Below are 26762 nucleotides of genomic sequence, written 5' to 3' on the forward strand. Positions count from 1 at the left end.
TAAATCACACCTTTTTTCCTGTGGTTGAGACGTCATTCCTCATTTTGCTAATATTATTATCCTGACAGTTTTGAGTTTACATATGTGTGCAACTGAATATATGTAATTTCTGTCCTCCCATAAGCTGCGCTGAGTGGCCGTGCGGTTTGAGGCATCATGTCAAGGACTGCACGGGCCCTTCCGCCGGAGGTTCGAGTTCTCCCTCGTGTGTGTGTGTGTGTGTGTGTGTGTGTGTGTGTGTGTGTGTGTGTTGTTCTTTGCATAAGTTAGTTCAAGTTGTGTGTAAGTCTAGGGACCGATGACCTCAGCAGTTTGCTCCCTTAGGAATTAGCACACATTTGAAAATTTGACACTCTCAAGAGAATGTTTCGAGGACGAGTTTTCATTCCCCACAGACAACACGTTGCTGTCTGTTCTTTGAATAGCTTTCAGATTAATTCAGCGTACTATTATATTACCGGTACATGAAATACAGCGTTTGTTTTGGAGACTGGGTGGAACAAAGCATGTGTTCGTATCGCGCTGGATGGCTGCCTGTCGTTTAGATGCGAGCCAGTATGTTGTTAACGAGCGGACGCTTTCCTACGACGCTGTGTGGATGCCGGTTGCAGTGGAATCCGCCAACAAGTCAGCGCGCGTGTCAGGCTGTTGCTGAACACTTTCAGACCTCTTCCTGGTCGCAACGCTGTAGTGGGTCCACTACTTTCCTCCAGCTTCAGGCAGGCGAACGAAAATCATTAAAAATCGGCAGTGCTTTGAGAGTTCACCATTGCACTGTAGCGGTAGCGCGCACGAGAATATAACCCCCGAAGTAATTACTGGAAGTAGGTGTTCGCATTTGCTAAAACATTTGACTCTACAAGGGCAGGCTACGACATTCGGATCACGGATTTACTCCGAACTTTGTACTCTTTTTAGTAGTCCATTAGGACACGATAATGTGCTAGTAGTAAGGCGTACTGCTTAAACGATTTCGAGAAAATCGCAAGAGAAGTTTTACGCGTCGGTGATGTACCGGTGCGGTGCAACCCTGAGGACGAGATGTCGGCGGATCGAGTAACGCTAATGTTTTTCTTTAAATTTATGTTTTTTCAACATTAGTCATATTATTTCATAAATACTGTGTTTGAAAGCTAAAGGTAAGACGTATGTACTTGCATGAACTTTTAAGGAATTCACAATGTTATTTGGCCGCTTGTTAACTTTGTATTATCACAACAAATATTATAACTATTGTATGTATTCTAATAGCATCTTCACGATAAGATATTTCTCGTTTGTTGTCAGTCAGAGACGAACAAGTATGAACGCTTGATGGGGCTTTTAGCTCGCCTATAGAATAAAAGTTGCACAATATTTATTGTAATAATAAAAATTAGTAAACAGCCAAATAACATTGGAAATAAAATAACAAAGTTGTCTTTTTATCGTATTGCCTTATGAAAGCAATATGTACGAAATAACATGATAAGTGTTGAAAAGGATATAAATTTGAAAAAAAAAGCTGGACGTGATCCAGCGATCCACTGATTATGGAGCTTGAGCATTAACCTCATGATCGCCGCCGTCGCAACGCACCGGTGCCTCATTGACGCGTAAAACTTCTCTTGCGATTTTCTCGAAATCGCCTAAGAAGTACACCTTACTACATACACATTATGTTTTCCTACTGGACCACTAAAAGTGTACGAAGTTGAAAGTAAATCCGTGAGCCGAACGTCGCGGCCTTCCCTTGTCAGTAGGGAGGAGCGAGGTGCAGACCTCGTCTGGGCATCCAGATTCTGGTTTTCCGCGGTTGCGCTAAACGACTTCAACAAAATGTCGCCATGGCCGCAACAAATTTCCTGCTCCAGCCTCGTCCAGTCTGCGATTCCGGTGTCTTCTTCAGTCTTACATCTCAGTTCAGCCTTCTTGGCTTATTCCGGGATTTCCTCAAACCAGTCCAGACGAACTCCATGGCGGATTTACTCAATCCATTCTTGCGCATCTGATTTAATTATATGTCTCAGTGCGGGATATTACAGCATTATGAAGGAAACAGTGTGTCCTAGCTGTACTGTTACTGCGTTCTCAGAAAGTTTACAAACGATGTTATGCTTCAACAACATTCATTATTTTATATGTATCCCTCCTTGTCATTTCCTGTATATTGCATCCTATTTTTTATTGGACTTGAGGAACCCTCAACTTTATAGTGACTCTAAATGTTGTAACCAAATGTAGGCTCAGATTTTCAGTTAAGGAGTAAAATTGCTAACAGATCTACGTAAAGTATTTTGAAAGGCTTGCAATTTGTTGTAACAATATAAGTCGGATTGCGGATCGTAATGAACAACAGTAATTCCAGCATGTCACAGCGCTGTGGGTTATCAAGTTCCCGACTGAATTACATTTTTTTTAACGATACTCGTAAACGAACTTAACAAGACAGCAGGAGCATACTACGAATTTCACATTATTTCTGACCCGTGGATCGACTTCAACGTCGAGCAGTTGCTGAAAGTAAATTTCTGATCGAGGTAGCGCAGCGAAATTAAGCTGTTCGGAGGACTGTCGAGCCAGTTATAAGTCCTCAGCAGCGTTTAGACTGAAAGTGGTCTCACTAAAACGTTCTAATGCAAATCAGCCCTTGTTCCATAATCTTTGACAGATGACGAGGATTGCGTAGCTGAAAATCTCAGTCTTGGTAGCACATTAACTTAATTTCCCGCCTTACGTTGAATTACCTGCAGACAGTGATACAGTATTAGGCATGAGAGTTGGAGTCACCAGACATATCAACGGAAACTATTTGGTTTTATGGTTCAGCTGCACAGTATTTAAGCTCACATCCGGTAGAGATTTGGTAAGATCACTGAAGATAGTTCAGCCCATAAATTGTTCTTGAGAGGAGGTTAGTCGGATGTTCTTACATATTTTCATACTACCTGCCACTCTTCTCGTAGAAATGGCAGTGTTGCCGCATTTCGGATACTGCGACCGTTTATAATAACGAATGTAGTCGAATTAAATCAGGCGTTGAGTAGAGAATAAGATTAGGAAATGAGAGACCAAAAGTAGTAGATGAGTTTCATTATGTGGGCAACAAAAAAAGTGACGGTGGTCAAAGTAGGGCGGGTGTAATATGCAATAGAAAGAAAGCGATTTCTGGAAAAGAGCAATTCGTTGACATTATGTATAAATGTAAGTGTTTGTATGTCTTTTCCGTAGATGTTGGTATGGAACGTAGTCTTTTGAAACGTAGACGATCAACACCACGACCAAGAAGAGAAAGCTCTTGAAATATGGTACTACAGTAGGAGACTGCTCAAGAAAAGAAAAGTAGATTGGATAACTAATGAGATGTTGAATTAGGAGGGAAAGACATTTATGGAAGAACTGGACTAGAAGATGGGAGCCGTTGATAGGACACATTCTGAAGCATAAAGGAATCGTCACCTTGGTAATGCAAAGAAGTGTGGGGAACAAAAGTTATAGAGGGAGTTTCACTGAAGCTCGAAATTTAGCGCGGATTTCAATGCGAGATGCTTTTAATAGGTTCATAACGAAATTCTCTCTCGAAATCTGGCAGTAAATCCAAGATATTCTGGTCGTATGTAAAATACACAAACGGTAAGAGATAATCAGTACCTTAACTACGCATAGCAATTACTGTGGCTAAAGCGGAGTTACTAAATAGGGTTTCCGAAATTCCATCACCAAAGAAAACAATTATTCCAGAATTCAAATCGAGAACCGCTACCAACATGAGTAACTTAAAAGTAGGTACCATCGGTGTAGCGAAGCATCTTAAATCACTTACTAGAGGCAAGGTCTCTGGTCCAGATTGCATACCAGTCCGGTTTCTTTCATAGTATGCTGATACAGTAGCTCCGTTCTTAGCAATTATATATAACCGTTCACTCGTCGAAACTTCCGTGCCTAAAAACTGCAAAGTTGCACAAGTCACACCAGTACCAAAGGAAGGAAATAGTAGTCTACTGAATTACAGTTCCATATCACTAACGTCGATTTGCGGTAGGGTTTTGGAACATATAGTATTTCGAACATTATGACTTACTGTGAAGAAAACGATCTACTGACGAATAGTCGTCAGGGATTCGGAATGTTTCGGTCTTGTGAAACACAACTAGCTTTTTATTGACACAGTGTAATGAGTGCTATCGACAGAGGATTTCAATTCCATATTTCTAGATTTCCAGAAGGCTACCGATACCGTTTCTCACTAGCGACTTCTAAATAAATTGCGTGCCTCTGGGGTATCGTCTCAGTTGTGCGAATGGATTTGTGATTTCTTGTCAGAAATGTCACAGTACTAAGTAACTGACGCAAAATCGTCAAGTAAAACAGAAACGATATCTGGCGCACCCCAAGGAAGTGTTGTAGGCCGTCTGCTGTTCCTAATCTATATTAATGATTTGACAGATAATTTGAGTAGCCGTCTGAGAGTGTTTGCAAATGATGCTGTCATTTGTCGTATAGCAAAGGAATCGGACGATCAAAATCTATTACAAAATTATTTAGACAAGATATCTGTATGGAAAACTGGCAACTGACTAAATAATGAAACGTTTGAAGTCATATAGATGAGTACTGAAAAAGTCCTCGAAATTTAGGTGACACGATGAATCACATACACCTAAAGACTGTTAGTTTAATTAATTTCCTGGGAATTATAATTAAGAATAACTTAAATTGGAACGGTCACATATATAATGTTGTGGTGAAAGCATTTTAAGATCACGTAGAATATGCAACAGGTTTCCTACAGAGAGTGCCTACACTAGGCTTGTCCGTCCTCTTCAGGTGTATTGCTGCGCGGCGAGGGGTCTGCTCGAAATAAGACAGATTAAGGACATGGAGAGTTCAAAGAATGGCAGCTCATTTTGTATTATCTCTAAATAGGGAAGAGAATGTCACGGATATGATAACATGAGTTGGTGTGGCAGTCATTAAAACAAAGACGTTTCTCGTTGCGGCGATATCTTTTCTTCAAAGTTCTCCTCCGAATGCAAATAGGGGAAAATGATCATCGTCATAAAATAAGAGAAATCAGAGTTTTCACCGTAAGATTTAAAGTTTCTTTTCTCCCGCGTACTTTTCAAGATAGAATGGTAGAAAACATCTTGAAGGGTTTTAAATGAACCCTCTGCCAGTCCCTTAACTGTGAGTGGAACCAGGCGAATAAAGGCTGTGAGCAGTTGCACGAAAAGCAACTTTGGAATCTGAAGTAGTGTTTTCAAAACATCCTCAATTCATAAAGCATTAGCAGCTGCAGACGTTTGACACACCACTCAGTGTGGCAGAAACATCCTGAACAGTCCCAAGGTCTAAGACAGAAATAGCTGACACCGACATAATGATCTGGCTTAGAAACGAACTGCACAGGAAACATGCGTACGACATCAGACAGGATAATGTCGATTTCGTGACATCGAACATTTGGCTGACGCACACAGATTTGCTTGACGGATTTCTGACAGTGGTACAAGATCAGGTGACTGTGACGAGGAACTATCGGAACTCTGTCCTGAAAGAACAAGTGTGTGCAAAGAGTGTATCCCGATAGTTGCAGGAAGAGTGGCGACCTAAACGAGCCGATGTCGTACATTACATTTGGGTGTAAAATGTTGGCACGACGGGTTATTTAAAAGGCATGTTGAGGCCGCCAAAATAATCGATGAGAAGTTGGGACAGCGGTATCAGTTACTGAAATACTATCCTCGATACTACAGGTACGATTCTAACATTGTGGTAGAAAACTAAATTTGCAAAATGTAATGCGACTGTAGCATAGTACGCGATAAAATGACATGTTGTGATCGACTTGGTACAACAGTGATAAGTAAAGTGTATCCGTACATCACTGTATCCATCATCCGTAATTTGCAAACCACCTGAAAAGAGGTGCTCGAATACAGGGATGTGGCAGGGGAAGTAAACGCCGTGTGGCCACGAAGCTCGCTTCACACCGTCTCTGTGATGATATCGGACACCGAGGTTGCCCCAAAACGGGCTGTAAGGCCCTACAGGATCTAAAACTACATCTTTCGCTCTGTTGACAACTGCAGAACGCGATTGTAGTAAACATCTGCAGAACAGTTCTTCGGATTCTTGGAGAACATAGTTAACGTAGTGATAATTTGTTATGTGAACCGTTAGCATTATAATAAAATCGTGTCAGAATGATTGAAACGATAAGTAGTGTAAGGGGCAGTCAAATGAAAATGAGTCAGGCTATGTAACGAACACGGCGCGGACGTTGGTAACGAGGGTACGTTTTTGTACAGAACTGCCGTCTATTGGGAATGAGAGGAATTTAGCGCGAACTTTCACAGCTGTGCCATTTGTTAAACGTGCTCGACGTGAGGTTAGCGAGTCGTGTGTGCGTCCGACTTCAGTATCGAGCCCGAGAAAGAGAAGCAGCTAGGTTTGGTGCAGGTTTGACTGCGGGCGGACTGAGTGTCAGCCGTATGTCTGATGTGTATGGCGAGCTCAGTATGTCACATGCGCGTGTGCTTGCGTGGAATAAACGACTTCGAGAAGGTCGGTGTCATTGAAAGACAGCAGTTGGCCAGAACATACGGCTCATGTTGGGCATCGGTCACGGCGCCACGCACACGCCGTCACGACAGAACATCGGAAGTTCGGGAAAATTGGCTTCCACACAGCCTGGCGGAGGAGTAGAAATGGAACAGAATGTCGACATCACCGCAGCACCTGGAACGGTATCACGATGAATATTACCGTTTCCTGTCCTGTGCTGTCGCGGGAAATGAAACATGGTGTCATCATTTTAAGCCGGAGAAAAAGTGTCAGAACCAACAGTGGAAGCACAGGGATTCACCCCCCACCGAAAAAACTCCGGAAAAGTCATGATGACCTTTTCCTTTCACTATAAGAGCCTACTGCTCATGAACGTCCTGGAATGCGGCGACAAAATTAACGTGCAGCGATACGTGGACACTTTCCAAACACTAAAGCCCGCTAGGAATGTTAATGGACGGCATCATCCACCTGCAGGATAATGCCCGCCCTCGTGTTGCCAATGTTGTTTTGAGTACGCGGCTAAGTTTCGCTGGAAGTCCGTATACATCCTACACAGATCCTCGATTTCTCCTCAGGCGACTTTCAAATTTTTGGAGCCCTGAAAAACTACATTTGTGGCCGTCGATTTGCTTCGGACGAATAGGTGAACGCCTGGGTACAATGATGGTGCCATAGACAACCGCAAACATTTTTATGTGAAGGCATTGGCCGTCTTCTCTTACAATGGTAGGCACTCCGTCTTCAGGCCACAAGTGGCCCATCGGAACCATCCGACCGCCGTGTCATCCTCAGTTGAGGATGCGGATAGGAGGGGCGTGTAGTCAGCACACCAGTCTCCCGGTTGCGATGATGGTTTTCTCTGACCGGAGCCGCTACTATTCGGTCGAGTAGCTTCTCAGTTGGCAACACGAGGCTGAGTGCACCCCGAACACATGGCGGCCTGGATGGTCACCCATCCAAGTGCCGGCCACGCCCGACAGCGCTTAACTTCGGTGATCTAACGGGAACCGGTGTATCCACTGCGGCAAGGCCGTTGCCATTCTCTTACAGTGGGATTGCTGTATTAACGGTTGTGGTGATTACTTTTCAAATAGTGAACAATTTATTTTTTTCCCATCTGTCTTGTTCTTATTTAACCTCCCCATGTAGAATGGCGTATTTATTCTGTCAGGTCCAGAAGTTTAGCTTCGAATGGATTCAGTTTCTTTGCATGCGATACGCAGTAAGCACATTTTCGAAGGTCCCAGTTCAAACCGAGTCACGCCACTGATAATGTAGCGTAGTCAGCTAAGCGATGCACTTCTACAGCATTTACGCTGACGCAAATCCTTGCGTAATGTGAGCCGCATTACTGTATGTGCCGTCGTGTATTGACGAATTCCCACCGATGTGTGAAGGGCTTCTCCGTGGATGATTCAATGCCCTCAGAGCGGTATATTTGCATGTACGGACATAATTTTGAGAACAACTCTAGGTCAGAACGCCGGTATGCAATGATGGCGCACAGGAAAAACATCGTTAGACTAATGTGCGAGAAATGACGTTCCAGCATCAGTCGTGTCCTGTCTGAAGCGGACTGCGGGCTGGAAAGTGTCCCATCGATTCGTTACATATGGACGTAAGTCAGAATCTCGTTACGAGAAATAGCTAAAGTTGTGTTTTAGCTGTTCAGTGGAAACATTTGACATAGTGCCGTTTGCTCTTCGACTAGAAATATTGGGTGACATATAAAAGCGGTAATGAAAAGAGTATTGTTGTTGCTGTAGTCTTCAGTCCGAGGATTTGGTTTGCTACAGCTGGCGCGCTAGGCTATCGTGTGCAAGCCTTACGTCTCTGCGTAGCTACTGCACTAGGCCTGCTTACGACAGTCAAGTGTTGGTTCCCCTTTACTATGTTTACCTCCTACACTTCGCTCCATAATGAAACTAACGGTTCCTTGTTGCCGCAGAATGTGTCTCTCAACCGATTCCTTCTGTTAATCAGGTCGTGCCATAATTTTTGCCCCAAATTACGATTCAGTGCAACCTCATTAGTTAATTCACGTACCCATCTAATCTTCATCATTCTTCCACAGTACCACATTTCAAAAGCATCTATTCTCTACTTGTGTGAACTGTTCGTCGTCCATGTTTCACTTTCCTAGAAGAGTACAGCGCAGACAAATACCTTCAGAAAGCCTTCCTAACATTTAAATTTACGTTTGATGTTAACAAATTTCTCTTTTTCAGTAATTCTTCTCTTGCAGATTCCCGTCTGCATTTTGTATCCTACTTCGCCCGCTGGCTTTCATTTTTGGGCGGTTATCACGAAACCTACTTCTTTTAGGGTCCCATTTCCTAGACTAATTCCCTCACCATCGCCTGATTTAATTTAGCTGCGATCCATTACTCTAGTTGTGCTTTTGCTGATGTTGTGAAGAGCATTGCTAATAAAATGCAATATTACGAAGGATAATATTTTTTTAGATAACTGAGAGGAGACAGGGACTCACCTTAGAGCATCATGCGGTATCTGCTTACGTCTCGTTAATTGGTGGAGGTTTTTAAGTCGCAAAGTTTGATATGTATCGTGAAATATAGCGTGGCGTATCGTCCAGTTCGTGCACTAAGACATCCTGACAAGCCTTGTAATGATTGTTGATGAATATGGCAAGCGCCCACGAAGGCCTCTCAAAAGCTTTCATTTTGTCCCTGTAATTAGTTTCCGTCAGCACTTTTCCATTTTCAGATGGATAAAATTACATTTCTTACGTAGTTCATGTCTTTAGCGACATGTCAGCTGTTACTTAGATGCGCTACAGTATTGGACCTTTTAATTCTTCGTATAGCTGTGTGACAGTTCGCACGAAGTTTTTGATTACGCTACGTCACTCCGATCACATTGGTTTCCCTGTGGGCAAGGCGTTACTACGAAAAAAATTTGGTAAACAAACAAGAGGCAAAGGTGTGTACACATCGCTTTCTTTGGGCGAATCTTGCAAGAGGCTTTGACTAGAATATTTCGTTCAGACAAGAATCGCAGTTCATGTGTTCCACATCATGGAGTAGAATAAATGTCATCATTCCTCTTTATACCTTACATTTTGCTATGCGTGCCATTTAGAGCTTTTTTTAATCATTTATGATTTTGAAGAAGGTGGGTGTAGGACAACGAACTACTGATTTCGGTGATTTCTGTTTTATGGAGTCTGGAAACGCGCGACCGCTACGGTCGCAGGTTCGAATCCTGCCTCGGGTATGGGAGTGTGTGGTGTCCTTAGGTTAGTTAGGTTTAAGTAGTTCTAAGTTCTAGGGGACTGATGACCTCAGCAGTTAAGCCCTATAGTGCTCAGAGCCATTTTGTTTTATGGACATTAGATGGTTCATGGTGTGGGTTCCTGTAGTCATGTCCTAGTTCATGAACCACGGGCAATGTATGAGTGGCCAAGTAAGTGGTCCCGACAGTCGGGATACCATTTACTTTGGAATAAGGCTGGGCATCTCGGACATATTCAGAGTCGTGGTCACCTTTGTGCTCATACGGCAAAGACTACCAAATCCACCGGTTAGTCCCTCAGCCGTTATGGGTAAAACCCAATGAGACTCGGGGCAAGTAAGGCTAGCAACCTGCTTCCCTGGTACTTTAAATATGATGCTGGCAACAATCAGAGCAAAATGCCTCGGACCTTTGGAGGTGACGGAGTCCCACCTCTAACTGACAAACCAGGGACTCCTAAGATACGACTTGGCAAACAAATGGTAATGAGATGGGGAGCTATTAATATCAATGGGGGCTACTCTGGAAGAAGGTAGAGCTGGCAGAGGCTGCAAGTAAGATGGGGCTGGACGTTTTAGCTGTTAGTGACATTCGGGTAAGGGGTGAGAAAGAAGAGGAAGTGGGAGAATACAAGGTCTACCTGTCAGGAGTCAAAGCAGGAATGACACAATGGGGTGTAGGGCTTTACATCAGGAAAGAAATGGAACCCAGCGTAGTTGCAATAAGGTATGTAAACGAACGACTGATGTGGATAGATTTGACAGAGTCTAGCAAGAAAATTAGGATTGTGTCAGTATATTCGCATTGTGAAGGGAAAGATCAAGATAAGATGGATAGTTTTTATGAGGCACTCAGTGATGTAGTTGTTAGAGTAAAGGACAAGGACAGTGTTCTGCTCATGGGTGATTTTAACGCCAGGATTGGAAATCGAACAGAAGGGTATGAAAAGGTTATGGGTAAATTTGGAGAGGATGAGGCGGCCAACAGGAACGGGAAACAACTCTTGGATTTCTGTGCCAGTATGGGCTTAGTAATCACAAACTCCTTTTTTAAACATAAGAACATTCACCGGTATACTTGGGAAGGCAGGGGAACCAGATCTGTCATTGACTATATAATAACAGATCAGGAATTCAGGAAGGCTGTGAGGGACACACGTGTATTCAGGGGATTCTTTGATGACACTGGTCATTATTTAATCTGCAGTGAAATTGGGATTGTGAGGCCGAAAGTGCAGGAGGTCAGGTCCATATGTAGGAGGATAAGAGTGGAGAAACTTCAGGATACGGAAATCAGGCACAAGTACATAACAGCGATCTCAGAAAGGTACCAGTTAGTTGAATGTAGTCAATTACAGTCATTGGAAAAGGAATGGACAAGGTACAGGGACACAGTACTAGAAGTGGCTAAAGAATGTCTTGGAACAGTAGTGTGTAAAAGTAGGATGAAGCAAACAGCTTGGTGGAATGATACAGTCAAAGCAGCCTGTAAAAGGAAAAAGAAGGCGTATCAAAAATGGCTACATACCAGAATCCAGGTAGACAGAGAAAGTTATGTTGAAGAAAGAAACAAAGCCAAACAGATAATTGCAGCATCCAAGAAGAAATTGTGGGAAGACTTTGGAAACAGGTTGGAGACTATGGGTCAAGCTGCTGGAAAACCATTCTGGAGTGTAATTAGCAGTCTTCGAAAGGGAGGTAAGAAGGAAATGACAAGTATTTTGGACAGGTCAGGAAAACTGCTGGTGAATCCTGTGGATGCCTTGGGCAGATGGAGGGAATATTTTGAAGAGTTGCTCAATGTAGGTGAAAATGCGATCAGTAATGTTTCAGATGTCGAGGTAGAATGGGATAGGAATGATGATGGAAATAGGCTCACATTTGAGGAAGTGGAAAAAATGGTCAATAGATTGCAGTGCAATAAAGCGGCTGGGGTGGATGAAATTAAGTCGGAACTCATCAAATACAGTGGAATGTCAGGTCTTAAATGGCTACACAGGATAATTGAAATGGCCTGGGAGTCGGGACAGGTTCCATCAGACTGGACAAAAGCAGTAATCACACCAATCTTTAAACATGGAAACAGAAAAGATTGTAACAACTACAGAGGTATCTCTTTAATCAGCGTTGTGGGTAAAATCTTCTCAGGTATTGTTGAAAGGAAAGTGCGAGTATTAGTTGAGGACCAATTGGATGAAAATCAGTGTGGATTTAGGCGTCTTAGAGGTTGTCAGGACCAGATCTTTAGCTTACGGCAAATAATGGAGAAGTGCTATGAGTGGAACAGGGAATTGTATCTATGCTTTATAGCTCTAGAAAAGGCATATGACCGGGTTCCTAGGAGGAAGTTATTGTCTGTTCTACAAGATTATGGAATAGGAGGCAAACTTTTGCAAGCAATTAAAGGTCTTTACATGGATAGTCAGGCAGCAGTTAGAGTTGACGGTAAATTGAGTTCATGGTTCAGAGTAGTTTCAGGGGTAAGACAAGGCTGCAACCTGTCTCCACTGTTGTTCATATTATTTATGGATCATATGTTGAAAACAATAGACTGGCTGGGTGAGATTAAGATATGTGAACACAAAATAAGCAGTCTTGCATATGCGGATGACTTAGTTGTGATGGCAGATTCGATTGAAAGTTCGCAAAGTAATATTTCAGAGCTAGATCAGAAATGTAAGGACTATGGTATGAAGATTAGCATCTCCAAAACGAAAGTAATGTCAGTGGGAAAGAAATATAAACGGATTGAGTGCCAAATAGGAGGAACAAAGTTAGAACAGGTGGACGGTTTCAACTACTTAGGATTCATATTCTCACAGGATGGCAACATAGCGAAAGAACTGGAAGCGAGGTGTAGCAAAGCTAATGTAGTGAGCGCTCAGCTACGATCTACTCTCTTCTGCAAGAAGGAAGTCAGTACCAAGACTAAGTTATCTGTGCACCGTTCAATCTTTCGACCAACTTTGTTGTATGGGAGCGAAAGCTGGGTGGATTCAGGTTACCTTATCAACAAGATTGAGGTTACAGATATGAAAGTAGCTAGGATGATTGCAGGTACTAGTAGATGGGAACAATGGCAGGAGGGTCTCAACAATGAGGAAATCAAAGAAAAACTGGGAATGAACTCTATAGATGTAGCAGTCAGGGCGAACAGGCTTAGATGGTGGGGTCATGTTACACGCATGGGAGAAGCAAGGTTACCCAAGAGACTCATGGATTCAGCAGTAGAGGGTAGGAGGAGTCGGGGCAGACCAAGGAGAAGGTACCTGGATTCGGTTAAGAATGATTTTGAAGTAATAGGTTTAACATCAGAAGAGGCACCAATGTTAGCACTGAATAGGGGATCATGGAGGAACTGTGTAAGGGGGGCTATGCTCCAGACTGAACGCTGAAAGGCATAATCAGTCTTTGATGATGATGATGATGATAGGCTGTGGTCCAAAGCATATTTCTTCGTCTTGTGTTTCCTCTCCTGACGCTGGAGTCGTCCTTGAAGGTTACAGAGACGTAGTTTGCTACTTCTCAAATTTTTAAAGCAGCTCACCATGCCATGCTGTTTATACAGGAACACTGCAGGTATTTATATCCCAATATATTTTTATTTTCTCCTTGTGACTGATGTTCATATTTGATAGCGACGCTTTAATTTTGAATGACCTTCCCAGAGTCAAACAGGCAGTGTGGGACAAAAAAGTAGCGACTGAAAGTGATATATATCTCCGCTGTTCTATCACAAATGTAAAGACTTTGGTACACAGCATCACGATTCGACCGTTAGTACAGACTACAATGTTTTCTGTCTAGCGTCATTTAGCTACTGTTTTTGGTAGCCATTTATTACACACAGTACCAAAGATAGCATTTGTTTAATATTCAGTTTTTATTTATCATTACTATTCCGAGAACGACATAGTTTCAAAAACAGAATTATGGCGTAAAACGTTTGTTAGGTGTGTGTCTCCTGCGAGAATATCGGAATACCAGTTTTCAGAAGAGAAGACGTTGACCTGTACACTGTTTGTGTAAATTTCTAGAAACAAAGTCTGTTTCTCTAATTTCCGCTACAAAACTTGAATCCTTTAACGAGAGGCGCTGGTTTGTAGTTGTATCGTACATTAACCAGGGGACAATTTGAAAACCAGAACTGGAACAGTAGTAGTATTATTGAAAAGGTTCGTGAAAACAAGAGATTTGCTAGCTGTGATATTTTCTCAAAGATAAATTTGCAATTAAATCTGCACAGATTTCTATATATGGCGACGCCGGTGCGCGTTGCGCCCTATACGCAGCTGCGAGGGACCTTCAGACCCGGAAGTCGCGTCATAGAAATCAGCTGTCCGCTTGCTGTGCTCTGTCGTCCCGAGACTGTGCGGGTCGCCGCTAGGTAGCAGCACTCACTCCCGGATGCGATTGCGGCGCTGTGATTGGCCGCCGGGGCAGGGCGCGTGCGCACGGATGCGGCCTCGGGAGAGTCGGCGTGTCAGTCACACATTGACTGCGGAGTGCGAGGGACAGAAACAGCAGAAGCAGCGGGTGTGCGACAGCGTCCCGACTCGCGAAGTGTGCGCGATACTTTCTCGCTCTTGCAGGTGCTACACCGATGACATTCTTCACCCTTGCGGAGGCGCCGGCATAGAACACGACGACGTACAAGGGAGATATGCTGGAGATTTGGACCAACCATTCCAGTGTGAGTTGAGTTTCGAAGAAACAGCTGATCATTTTTGTGCTGATTGCGAGTGCAGCATTTTCTGTGCTTCAATACGATCTTTTCTTCTGACGCCCTGAATTTTTAAGGTAAAAGATGAAAGTGAAGTGGGTGCATACGTTTTTCACGTTTGAAGCAGCGATTTAGTGGAAATATTACAATCATAATACATTTGCCAATGGTACTTCACGCAAAATTAATTCTACAGGAAAATAGGAAGTCAGTTAACCATGATTGTTAAAGAAAGTTATTCGCGTGATTTGTTATTACCGCGACTGCTATGCTGGATATTAACAATGTGCAACCACGCCCATCACAAGTCATCGTCATACATTTGTGTGCTATAGCAGCCGAAGGTCATATTTTAAAATGTGGGCAGGGCATCCGTCAAGTTCTCCTTGTGACGAGCATGAAGTTATACACTTCTCTCCGTCAGTGAAACTAAGAGGGAAGAATAATTTGCTCTGAAATACGTTGCTGATACGGCGTGTAGGCAATAAAGGGGCAATTGTAGATGTCTGTCAGTCATTTTACACAGGTTGTAACTGTCGAATCCAGTGATCTTCCCTTCTTAACTGGGGTAACTATTATGGGCATTAGGGATGTTCTGGTGTACTACTCCCTTGAATCGCAGTGTGATATTCTGTTCGAAAATTTCACGAGTCTTTCTCTTGAGCGAATGTTTTATTGGGATATACAGCTTATGTACTGTATTAGAGAACTGATTGTTCTTTTTGTAGCTCGCTTATAATTTTAACTATAGATTTAACTGCTAAAATAATGGCTAAGATAAATGTTAGTTGTATGTAAGGTTATGGATGCTGATTATTTAAAATAACTCCCATTGTTGATTTTAGCCATCAAATTACATTTTTCATAACTAGGCAACAGCTGCGCTTGAGAATACAACCATTTAAAACTCATCATTTTCAGCTTGCAACTGTAATGTTATTAAAATCCAGTGATACGCGGAATAATAATCTTTTTCCGTATTGCTCTGTACTGCGAAAACGTCGAAAACGGTCGTACCAAAATAATTTGAATAATGCTAGCAGCTATAAATGGAAAATTTCTTTTAAAATATTTATCATGGCTGCAGATCCATTACATGAAGAAATGCTAGTAATTCTTTTCTGTACTGTATGATTTTATTATGTCTTATGCTTTGTTATGTGATTCTTTCCTTCATTGGCGTTGTTACACAATTTTCAGGTCCTTCACAGAATGCATGGGTAAGTTTGTATCAGAACACATCACTCCATTGTAAACATAATTAAGCACCGATATACTCGCGCGAAAATCAAACAGCGACAGATAAGGAGACAGATTTGTATTCTGCAACTGTGCTGCAATCATGATTGTCAAGGCACGCGGACTAATATCTGTTCCTGTGTTTTCTCTAACGTGAATACAGTTTTTCGAATGAATGCCGGAGAGAACCAAACAGACAATGTTACCACAGAAAATTCCTTTTTTTTTTTTAAACAAAAATTTCTGGTTAATCTAGTGGTATCAATTTTGTAGGAATATGTGGTAAACAGATACCGCAGTTTTGCCAACGAGATCCTCTTAAAGCCTAAGCCAATGCTTCAAAATTTGTCATGAAAGTTGTTTTTATCCAACCGTGAAGTGCCACATTCAGACACACCTCCTGCTGACTGGATTTTATTGTTCCGCCACGTTAGGCGCGTGGTTTGGGTTGACACATATTTGGCTGAGGCACCCTCGTGTCGGAGGCGCGCGGCTGGGAGCTATTAATACCTGGGACCGGCTGCGTGGCGCGCCGTAGCGTATCGTACCGTATCCTGTTGCTCGCAGGCCGGGCACGGGAAGAGAGACCCGGATCTCGGTGGCACCTGCGCTGCAAGCTGCCAGGCCTGCTGCAGAAAAGAAAAAAAAATTGCCTCGCGTCTGCTCGTCCGTGCCCTGCCTTTGTTCCGCACAGCGCCGTGGGACGCGTTCGGCGCTTCCTTGCGTTTGCGGGTACGCGGATCACGTCCTTCCGGAACTACGAAAGTGAGCAGCTATGGCTAGGCGCGCTCCGGCCAGCGGCGCTGTAATACAGTGTGCCGCCGCCCGGTGCGGAATTGCGGATGGCCTCCCCGACAGCATATACGAATCGTTTTGCCTCTACCATTCTGTTCACACAGTTCTCATACCTGCCTCAGAGCAGCAGTTCAGTGGTATGAGAGTTTTTCCGTTGACACTGCTCTCTGATGAGGCCCGCCCCCTTTTTTGTCTATCTGTCCTGGAAGCGAGATTATGCCTTCAATAGAGATTATGCTCGCTTGATGTCTTTTTCCGTGTCCGAATACTTTTGAAATTGAAGACGTATAATCACTTAGTCGTGTGGCCACTATGGGATCGATTTATAATTGCTGCATGTATTTATTATTAGACTATGAAACTACTGGCTACTGTACACCTATTTTTCGGTAATTGTCTTATTGTAATACTGCACATTTCAAAAGACACCGAAGTTGGTCGCGTAATAATAATAATAACACATAACAAACCTGACATCATACTCACCAATAAAAAGAAGAAATCAACACAACTAATCGAAATATCCAGACCCAATGCAACAAATATACAGAAGAAAACAGGAGAAAAAATTGAAAAATACATCCAACTGGCTGAGGAAGTCAAGGACATGTGGCACCAGGATAAACAGTTCCTTGTTCTGCAGCAAAAGTGCGAAGACGTCATGTGTCCATGGTAGACTAGTAAACTGAAGATCGTGGTTGGTGTGCGGTTTACTACTTGTCGCCTGTTACACTGACGTCTGTGGCGCATTTCACCACACGATAATGTAGTTTTTGCACATACCAATTTACTCTTGGAAACAGAGTTGAACGTGTGGTATATTTTAGTCACATGGATACATTTTGCCAATAACAACGAAACTAGCTGCATCCGGATGAGAATCGCACCAAGTGATGAACAAAGTAAGAGCATATGGACTATCAGACCAATTGTGTGATTGGATTGAAGAGTTCCTAGATAACAGAATGCAGCATGCCATTCTCAATGGAGAGAAGTCTTCCGAAGTAAGAGTGATTTCAGGTGTGCCGCAGGGGAGTGTCGTAGGACCGTTAATATTCACAGTATACATAAATGACCTTGTGGATAACATCGGAAGTTCACTGAGGCTTTTTGCGGATGATGCTGTGGTACATCGAGAGGTTGTAACAGTGGAAAATTGTACTGAAATGCAGGAGGATCTGCAATGAATTGACGCATGATGCAGGGAATGGCAATTGAATCCTAATGTAGACAAGTGTAATGTGCTGCGAATACATAGAAAGCAAGATCCTTTATCATTTAGCTACAATAAAGCAGGTCAGCAACGGGAAGCAGTTAATTCCATAAATTATCTGGGAGTAGGCATTAGGAGTGATTTAAAATGGAATGAGCATATAAAGTTGATCGTCGGTAAAGCAGATGTCAGACTGATATTCATTGGAAGAATCCTAAGGAAGTGCAATCCGAAAACAAAGGAAGTAGGTTACAGTACACTTGTTCGCCCACTGCTTGAATATTGCTCACCAGATAGGGTTGATAGAAGAGAGAGAGAAGATCCAACGGAGAGCAGCGCGCTTCGTTACAGGATCATTTAGTAATCGCGAAAGTGTTACGGAGATGATAGATAAACTCCAGTGGAAGACTCCGCAAGAGAGACGCTCAGTAGCTCGGTACGGGCTTTTGTTGAAGTTTCGAGAACATACCTTCACCGAGGAGTCAAGCAGTATATTGCTCCCTCCTACGTATATCTCGCGAAGAGACCATAAGGATAAAATCAAAGAGATTAGAGCCCACAGACGCATACCGACAATCCTTCTTTGCACGAACAATAGGAGACTGGAATAGAAGGGAGAACCGATAGAGGTACTCAAGGTACCCTCCGCTACGCACCGTCAGGTGGCTTGCGGAGCATGGATGTAGATGTAGAAGTGATACATATACCTGTGACTTGTCAATAAGCATCATTCCTGTTTCTCTTTTTTCCTTCCGCCAAAGTATTCCGTCGCGGTGGGAAACCTGACTCTAGTTGCTCCGCTACCATTCTGCTACTCACTGCCAAAGGAGTGCACCAATTCAACAACGATATGAATGCGATAAAAAGATATCAAGTGCCATCTTGAAAGCCCATTGCGACACGATCTTTAAATGAAAGTTGTGGTTCTGGTTTGAAACCCAGTAGCAGTTGAGATGCCTTGTTTGTTTTCTCCATTAGTTTTCAGCAGCTCCCTGTTCATTTAATGGCAGCAGGGAGGCACGTACTTCGTAAATGTCTTGTGACCGATCTTTCCCTTTTCTGTCGCGGATACAGCAAGCGAGAAAGTAAGTGAGTGCTTCTGTTCACGTCATATTGTGTTTTCTCCTTTGAATTCTTGCTGCGAAAAAAGCAAACGCATAGTTTTGGCATACTTTTATCCCTCCCTCTCGACACTGTGGCGTATCGAAGACAGTCCTGCGTTTCCATGCAAATGTAACCACTGAATTGCGGTCGTCTAATTCGATGGGGTCCATGCCTAGCAGCATCTACAATTCAGTGGACAACCCTGCCCGCATTTAGTTACAGCAATCATTGAATGACTGTACCAGAATTCTTTCTGCGAGTAATCCCTCCTCTCCTCCTAGTACTGCGTCATTTAGTGTCTAGTATTTTAATTTTAAGACCGGTGCATAGCCCCCTTTTTGTGTGTTCAATTGAGTGAATTGCCAAAATGTTTGATTTGTAGAAATGTTCAGCCTCCCAGAAGAGTTTTTTTAAGTCATCAGTCTCCTTACTGGCTAGATGCCGCCCGCCACTCCTCTTGTAGTAAACTCTTCAGCTCAGAGCAGCGATTCAATCCTACGTCCACTATTATTTGTTCGATGTATTGCAGTCTCTGTCTTCGCCTACACTTTTTTCACTCTAAAGCTCCCTCTAGTAGCTTGAAAGCTATTCCCTGATGTCTTAACACATGTCCTATGATTCTGTCCCTTCTTTCTTGTCAGTGTTTTCCATGTTTCTTACTTCGCAGATTCTGCGGCGCACCTGCTCATTCCTTATGTTACCCCAAAATATATGGGACAGAAATAACGATAACGACGAGACTATTGAATTTGCTACAGCAAACAGGAAGTCGTTATTAAAACGATAGCCATTAAACGTCTTGCTGTTTGTCGTTTACAATGGAGAATATATCGGTTAAATTAGATAAATACCGCGCTGTTGAAGTTTAGTTCGTTTTCGCTAGCAGTGGGCTTTTCAGTCACATTCGCTTTCGATACCCTCGTGTTTTCGTAACCGCTAGTATAGTTCCGTCGGCAGATTTCCAACTCTCACCGGTGATGTACGAGTTGTGGAAACGCCGGTTTGGTAACAGTGGAGAACAGTTCCCTGGTGAACTCATTCGTAGCAAAGAGAAAGCATATGCGCTGCTTCCGCCGGATCGGAGTCTGCTGTTTAAGTGGGGGCGACGTCATGGAAGTTCTCTACATTTTCTTCCAAGTAATTCGTGTGAGTTGTCGCATCTGTCGCAGTCCTCTGTTTGGCGTCACTAACCATATTTTTAAAAAAGGGATTGAGTTTAACTCGTCATCGGCACAATATTTGCATCAGTAATGGAGTTTGTTGTTGTGATCTTCAGTGTGAAGACTGGTTTGATGCAGGTCTGCATTTTAGTTTATCCTGTGCTGTTTTCTTAAACTCTGATAACGAATGCAAACTGCAGCCTACATCCATTTGAATCTTCTTCCTGTATTCCTCTCTTGGTCTACCCCTCCCCTCGCCTACCCCCCCCCCCTCTCCAACACCAAACTGTCATTTCCTTGATGTCGCAGAATGAAGTTTAACTTTATTAATGAAAGGATGGCAAAGTGCCTTGGCCATAACCGTCGGTAATGCAGATCATATGGGTACTGAATATGATTTGGAAGAAAAATGTGTTTATGGCACAACTTGACTGAATGTAGGATTCGGTTGATAACATACGTCCTAGAGTGTGAAGTAATCGAAAATTGATAACGACAGGTAGAGTGCGATTGGGAGCGTTGGGGGAGGGATAATTGATGGAGAAGAAGGGTAGATGGGTTGACTACAGAAAGCAGGTATACACAGATGTAGGTTACAGGAGATACTCTGAGACTGAAGAGGCTTAGAATAACGTGGAGAGCAGCATCATACTTCTCTTCGGACTGAAGACAACACTAGTGTACTCTTAGAATCAAGGGTAGAACAATACGGTTGATAGCTCTTCATGAATAATGTTAATCACGGGGGTTGCTCAGCTCGTGTAAATGTCGCTGCACTACTTCAGAGGCTTGCCGTTGTGGTCTGTGCAAATCTGACGCTTGCCTGTATCTGAGCTGATGTGGGTTCCGTAGTTCACCAGAACTACATTGTCTGGGTTGGTCGGTCTTAACAGTGTCGCAACAAGTGGTACCGCTATCATTGGTGTTTTCTCTTTCAGCCTTGTCGAATACCGCTCGTCCAGATACGCTATAACGGATTTAGCAGCACCACTTCATGTAAATGCTGCTGTGAATTTCACTGCAGCAAGGCAATTAACGCGCACCCGCAAAATTTCTATCGCGCTTTGCAGCACAAACAAACATTATTTATGTGCGTAACATACATGAAATTCGTAATTTACCACATGAAGAGAGAGAGCGCCTTTCGGTAGCAGTTTGACAGCGGTCGAAGGGCTCGAGACGCTTTTCTAACGACTTCCTGTGAGTTTAAAATAATTATGAAAATCCCATCAGAAATGGAGACTTCGGTTCACCGGAGCAGAAGGAAGAGACGGCCAGTGACTGTTGATGCTGAAAAAAGTGGCAGTCACTGCCTCTTCCTCTACATTGAGGCGCACATGTACTGGCACAGATTCGCGCCGGTTACGTCTTCAATGATCTGCTTCAGATATTCGGTTGTGGGGAGCCCTGTTCAGCATTGTGCACTGTCTTACAGTGTTGGTCACTCACCTGAAGGAAGCCCGAGATCGTTAACATCTCTGAAATGACCCGGTCTAGACGAGGTGAAATCCACTAGGCATATTCCAGTTAGTAACTTCCTCCGTATTCGCTGTCGTGTAAATAATTGATGAATGCCTAGAAAATTTGCGTCATTTATACGTTCTGACAACTAAACTTAAGAGTAAGAGCAAACGCCCATAATAGTCACCGTACGTATTGAGCTTTTCGCTCACAGAGCACGGAGTGACAATGTGTGGACCTTCATGCGTTCATTGTGTACCTCGTATCTAATCATTGTTGTACAGGGTGTGCCAGGAGGGATGGTCAATGTTCGGGCATATTGCAGGAACGATCATTCGACGCAAAAAGTCTAAGTATTGGCTTAAAAATACATAGCTTAAGAACTATGAATACTTCTTTAGAAGGCATTTGTTTCAGAGTAGCACAGACGAACAAGGGCCCGTAGCTCTTAAGGTATGCACCTCAAAGCCCATGTTTACTGGTCATTTTTTTCTTATTTTGGCCCAAACTACCAACTCCCTAAACAAGAAAAGCAGCTTGCAGTAGAAAAGGTTTCGTAGTATGGAAGATGTAGTGCTCATAGCTCTTACGGTAGGCAGAGCCCTTGTTTCCAGACTTCCTTTGTTTCGAATGATCGTTCCTGCCTTATCCTTGTATATTGACCATTCCTACTGGGGCATCCTGTACGTTGCAAAAAGAGTGATGGATTGTTAAACCCCATTTGGGCACTGTGGCTGGTTTTTAAACGAGGCAGTAGGCACATAGACGCAAATCCGTGTATATTGGTAGGCTTAAAAGCGAGATACGTCGCCCAGATGAAAGCTCGACAATCGCTCTCCCTGAGACTGTTTTTTACCTTCCCATCCCGCTTTCGAGCAGTGGCAAGCGAAGAATCTGAACGCAGCGCTGCTATGGCCTGCCTGTTATTTGCTCACTTACTGGTTCCCTCTCCTGTCCTAGCTACAAGACAGCCTTGAATAACAAGCCTTGTGTCAAATGGCGCATTTGGTCAAGAACGCTTTATCCAGTTATATTCTTTGACAATTTTTTGTGGATTATTGTGAGGTAATATATATTTTAGGAGTGAGTAGTGCTATGTACACCTCACTGTTTGTTAGATATTTCAGCCTCAGCCATCTAGGAAATTGGCTCTCGTTATCCCTGTGCGTCAGTCGTATCGTATACTAAGTGCTCCTTAGAGCCGTCCTCTCACGGAGCGTGAAAACGCACTTGTACGAGGAGCTGGTGACGTCACAGCGTGGAATACCACGTCTCACTACACCCCGGAGCGTGAAATAAAGGATCTTGCGTATTAGAGCTTTTGTCTCGTGTAGAGGAACGTGACCACTGAGATGCGACATCACAAGCAGAACATAGGAGACGCATTAAAACATCGTATTAGGTGGGCTTTCGTTCTTATGGTGTATGTGGCCGTTTCAAAGCATGAGCTACTTGATTTGTTGAAGACGCGTCGTTTTCGCTTCGATTTGTGGTAGTAAAGTAACAGGAAAGTACATACTGGTTTGTAAAAACTGTCTGTATTTAATGTTTTCAGTGTCATAACGCGTGTGCTACGAAAGTATTCCTTTCAGTGCTACGGCACGATGATACGTTAGAAGCGCGTCTTTTTGGTACCATTTAAATGTTAAATGTCCAGATAATGACATTTATAGATACATTTTAGACCCTGTATACCGTATACAAATGCCTCCGTGCTTTGTCGACGTTGTAGCGCATTTGCTGTCGTCGTGAAGTCGAACGATGTGAATGCAGGAGTAGCGAGTTCGAGTCCACCTTCTTCCAAATAGTTTTCTCACCTTTCGTTTTCTAAACGATTCTAGGTCTTTCTTGTTTATTTAATATAAGTATCACTTCAAAATTCAGTGTTACTTATTACAAAATAATGAGTTTACAGCAATTATTGTTGGAACAGCTAACGACTGGAATGTTTCACCAGTGGCCATAAATCTTAACGTGACTGCCGGTTAATATCTTTCTCAGTGATGGTGAGCAACTTTGAAAAAGTCTCTTCTTCCACTTGAATGAAATTACGAAACCAATCTAGATCTTCAAATTTATGTGACGAAGTACGTTATTTCAGAATGCTGATAGTCAATGGAACTTCGAGAATGTGTGTATTATGCATGCGCAAACTGACATTAGACACTATACCTGAACTATATTGAATTTAAAACTGAAAATAAGATTAAAATGCAATTGAGTTAACGAATATGCATGTATGTCAGATTGTTGTACAGCGTTATGTAGCGTTCCTGTACAAGCAATTCGCTGTTCAAGCCATCGATGAATCCTCCGCCCTTCTTCGACAAATGCTAACAGAGTTTAGGCAACTATTTTACACGCGTTCACTTTCACAGAGAGACTGTGTGGTTTGCGAGCCAAATAAAATCGTGAACGGCCGCTGGAGAGCGCAAATCACACCAACCGGCTCGTCCCTTGAGCCGGAGGCGCTCTCTCTCTCTCTCTCTCTCTCTCTCTCTCTCTCTCTCTCTCTCTCGTGAGAACGAGTGTCCCGTCCGCGTTAACGTTAGCTGCCTCGCCTCGTGGGAGGACGGCTTTGCCTAGCACGAAATGCCATTTCTTTCGTTGGCAAAATAACGTGAGCCAACTGAGTAATTCTCTCCGCGCCATTCCCAGAGATACACTGCGCGCAGAGGACCGTTTTACACGACTATCTCGTCGAAGTCCACCATTCGTGGTGGCTGCGCGTAACACTTGTGTTTGTAAATCACAGCCAAACGCGTCGCAAATGGGTAAGACTATGCTGATCTAAAATACCGTGTATGCTGCAGGCTGCGCGTAAGGTGTGACAGGGAACTATTGCTAACGTCGGACGTTAACCTATTCTCTCCACTCTCACTCATGTCACAGTAATGGATGTCATGCTTCCATATCTTTTTGATTTTAATTTTTTTTAATTTGTTTTCGTGACAACTCAAAGACTGCCATGTAATGTGTGTTGGCTTGCGGAATATTTTAGGCGTAAATCTAGGAGACTTCATATTTTTCCTACTAGTATTCTTAACAATACAGATCATGTGTCTGAAAGCTGAAAGGATTTAACTTGTACTCTACCCTGAACAAAGAGTAGTACTGCACCGTGCATGAAAAAGGCAAACAGATGAACGTTTTTTTAATAAAAATAGCTTCAGCGAGGAGAAAGTATTGAACGAGAAAAGTAATTTTGGATGTTATTTGACTCCTAGGACAAGTAAAAGACACAAAAGATAAATGAAGTAAGAAAGCGCTATATATTGTTTTTAAATATTATTTGATGGGTTGCTTGTATGTATTTAATTTCTTGAGCAACTACGTTTTGTAATGTTCGTAAGACACTTATCCTATTCTTTCAAATTTCCAGCAGTGTGCAGGATGTTGCAATGGTTAGTAATAAATTCTGCTAGCTTAATGATGTTCCTATCCCAATTTTTATAAGGACGGTCCCTCATAACCGCAATTTGAAAGTAGGCAGCAGACATAACGCACGTGATTTTGGCGCCAGCGTCCCAGCAAAGATGACCACTTGTGAGGAGGATGGCCCAGTTTATGAATAATACGGCCGTGGAGAGGGGGCAGGGGGCGCCGCTGCGGCAGACTCACTTTATGGGAGTGGTCGTGTGAGACAAAAAGTCGCTCGTGTAAAAGGGGCTTAAGGGAGCTTCCCTTGGTTCACCAGATCCCGTCCGAATGTGCCAGGAGAAAATCTGCTGACAGTACGATAGTCTGGCAGTACAAGGACGCCAGGCTGTGACTGCTTCTGTCTCATTCCAGTACTTCGTTTTTGAAGGTGGATATTGACACCGTCTTGCCTAAGGTGGCACAATAGATTCGTTAGCTGTCGAGCGTAGATATAGGAAAAACAGAACCCTCTAACGCAGTGGTGATGTTAAAACTGTTATGAAAGCAGGAACTTCATCTGGTACCTGCCTCTTTCCCTAATGAATTCTTGTCCTACTTTCGTGGAAGCCTTATAGAGGCATCTAGGATATGCTTTTTTTATAGGTGTGTGTGTGGGGGGGGGGGGGCGGGAGGGAGGGGGGAGGAGGTGTAGAACGTTGCCGACTACCTGACTACCTGCCGTGGCACACACGCCGAGCACATCCGGCTGCCAGCGCCCACACCAGACGGGGATGTGTGGCCCAGTTCTCACAGATTTCGGTGCGCCATAGTTTGGCAACTCGCTGTTCGGAGCGCATCTGAGATACACGAGAAAAGAGCAGCTGCTTCGTCTCTCGCAAAGGCGCGCCAGGCAATCACACAGAGCGTCGCTGGTCCCTTGCGTTTTTCATTTTCTACTAATGCACTCAGTAGTTCAGTGTTGCTGCTTCCTTCATTTGCACTTCCACGAAATATTGTTTTTTCACTCCATTAATTCTTTCAAATATTCTACGTTGTAGCCAACCGAAATGTGGGAGTTGGGCGTCAGTGTGTATGTGTAGAGGTGGCTAATTTAAGAAGTGAGGAACGTCAGTAACGCACCGTGAAGGCAGAGCAGTTCAGTGCTGCAGTTTACTACTCACGTTCACATACATATGAACGTTTCTAACGAAAATAACCTTTTTTTTATAGAATTGTTTGCAAGTTCATCCTCAAATCTGACTGAATGTGGTAGACTGTCTTGGAAGCCACTCACATTTATTGGTAAGAGCCGAGGTGGCGCAGTGGTTGCAAAAACTGGATTCTTTCTCCGTATGCGGCCATCCTGAGTAAGGTTTAAGGGGAATTGTCTAAACCGTAAGTCGGTTAAGTAGCCTTTGAGTACACGATTAATGACCACAATTCCCATTAGTCGCAAAATATTTTCCTGATGAAGGATTGATGGGTATCTGAAGTCTGTCATAAGTAAATCAAATAACAGACTTACAACGAATTTGTAGTATAGTGGGAAAATGCGGTTCCTCTAGAAAAGAGATTACTTGTAATAAATTTGAGCTATCAATAGTGGAATATTTCTCTGGTGGGATCCACATCGTGTGGGCCTAAACAGGAACCTCAAGCGTACACAACGAAGGATGATGCATATTTAATTGGCTATAGAATATAAAATAAATGCCGAAAAAATATATCTGGAAAATGGCTTAAAGGTGGAAACTATGGATATTCGTCACCACCTTAATACAAAACCTTTGTAGATGAAGAAAATAAAGTTAGACGTATGACTGATGATACCACAGAGACACACAAGACGTCCTGTTTCCCACACTCCATTCGCAAATGGAATTGGAAGAAGCTTAATATACACT

At 43.2% G+C, this 26762-nt stretch overlaps 1 protein-coding gene across 3 annotated transcripts in view; it reads left to right on the top strand.

Annotated features, from left to right (window-relative positions):
- The window catches only part of LOC126162353 (probable ribonuclease ZC3H12D), a 582391-nt gene that overhangs the window by 508201 nt on the left and 47428 nt on the right, over positions 1-26762 (top strand). Inside the window, exon 1 of one of the 3 annotated variants that reach the window (XM_049918805.1) lies at positions 14300-14496. The exons of the other annotated variants lie outside the window; for them this stretch is intronic. Coding sequence (XP_049774762.1) covers positions 14467-14496 — 30 coding nt within the window. The 5' untranslated portion in view covers positions 14300-14466. Of the gene's footprint in view, positions 1-14299; positions 14497-26762 lie in introns of those variants that run through there. 3 annotated transcript variants of the gene reach the window in all.

The sequence above is a fragment of the Schistocerca cancellata genome, chromosome 2, assembly GCF_023864275.1.
Source record: "Schistocerca cancellata isolate TAMUIC-IGC-003103 chromosome 2, iqSchCanc2.1, whole genome shotgun sequence".
Taxonomy (NCBI): domain Eukaryota; kingdom Metazoa; phylum Arthropoda; class Insecta; order Orthoptera; family Acrididae; genus Schistocerca; species Schistocerca cancellata.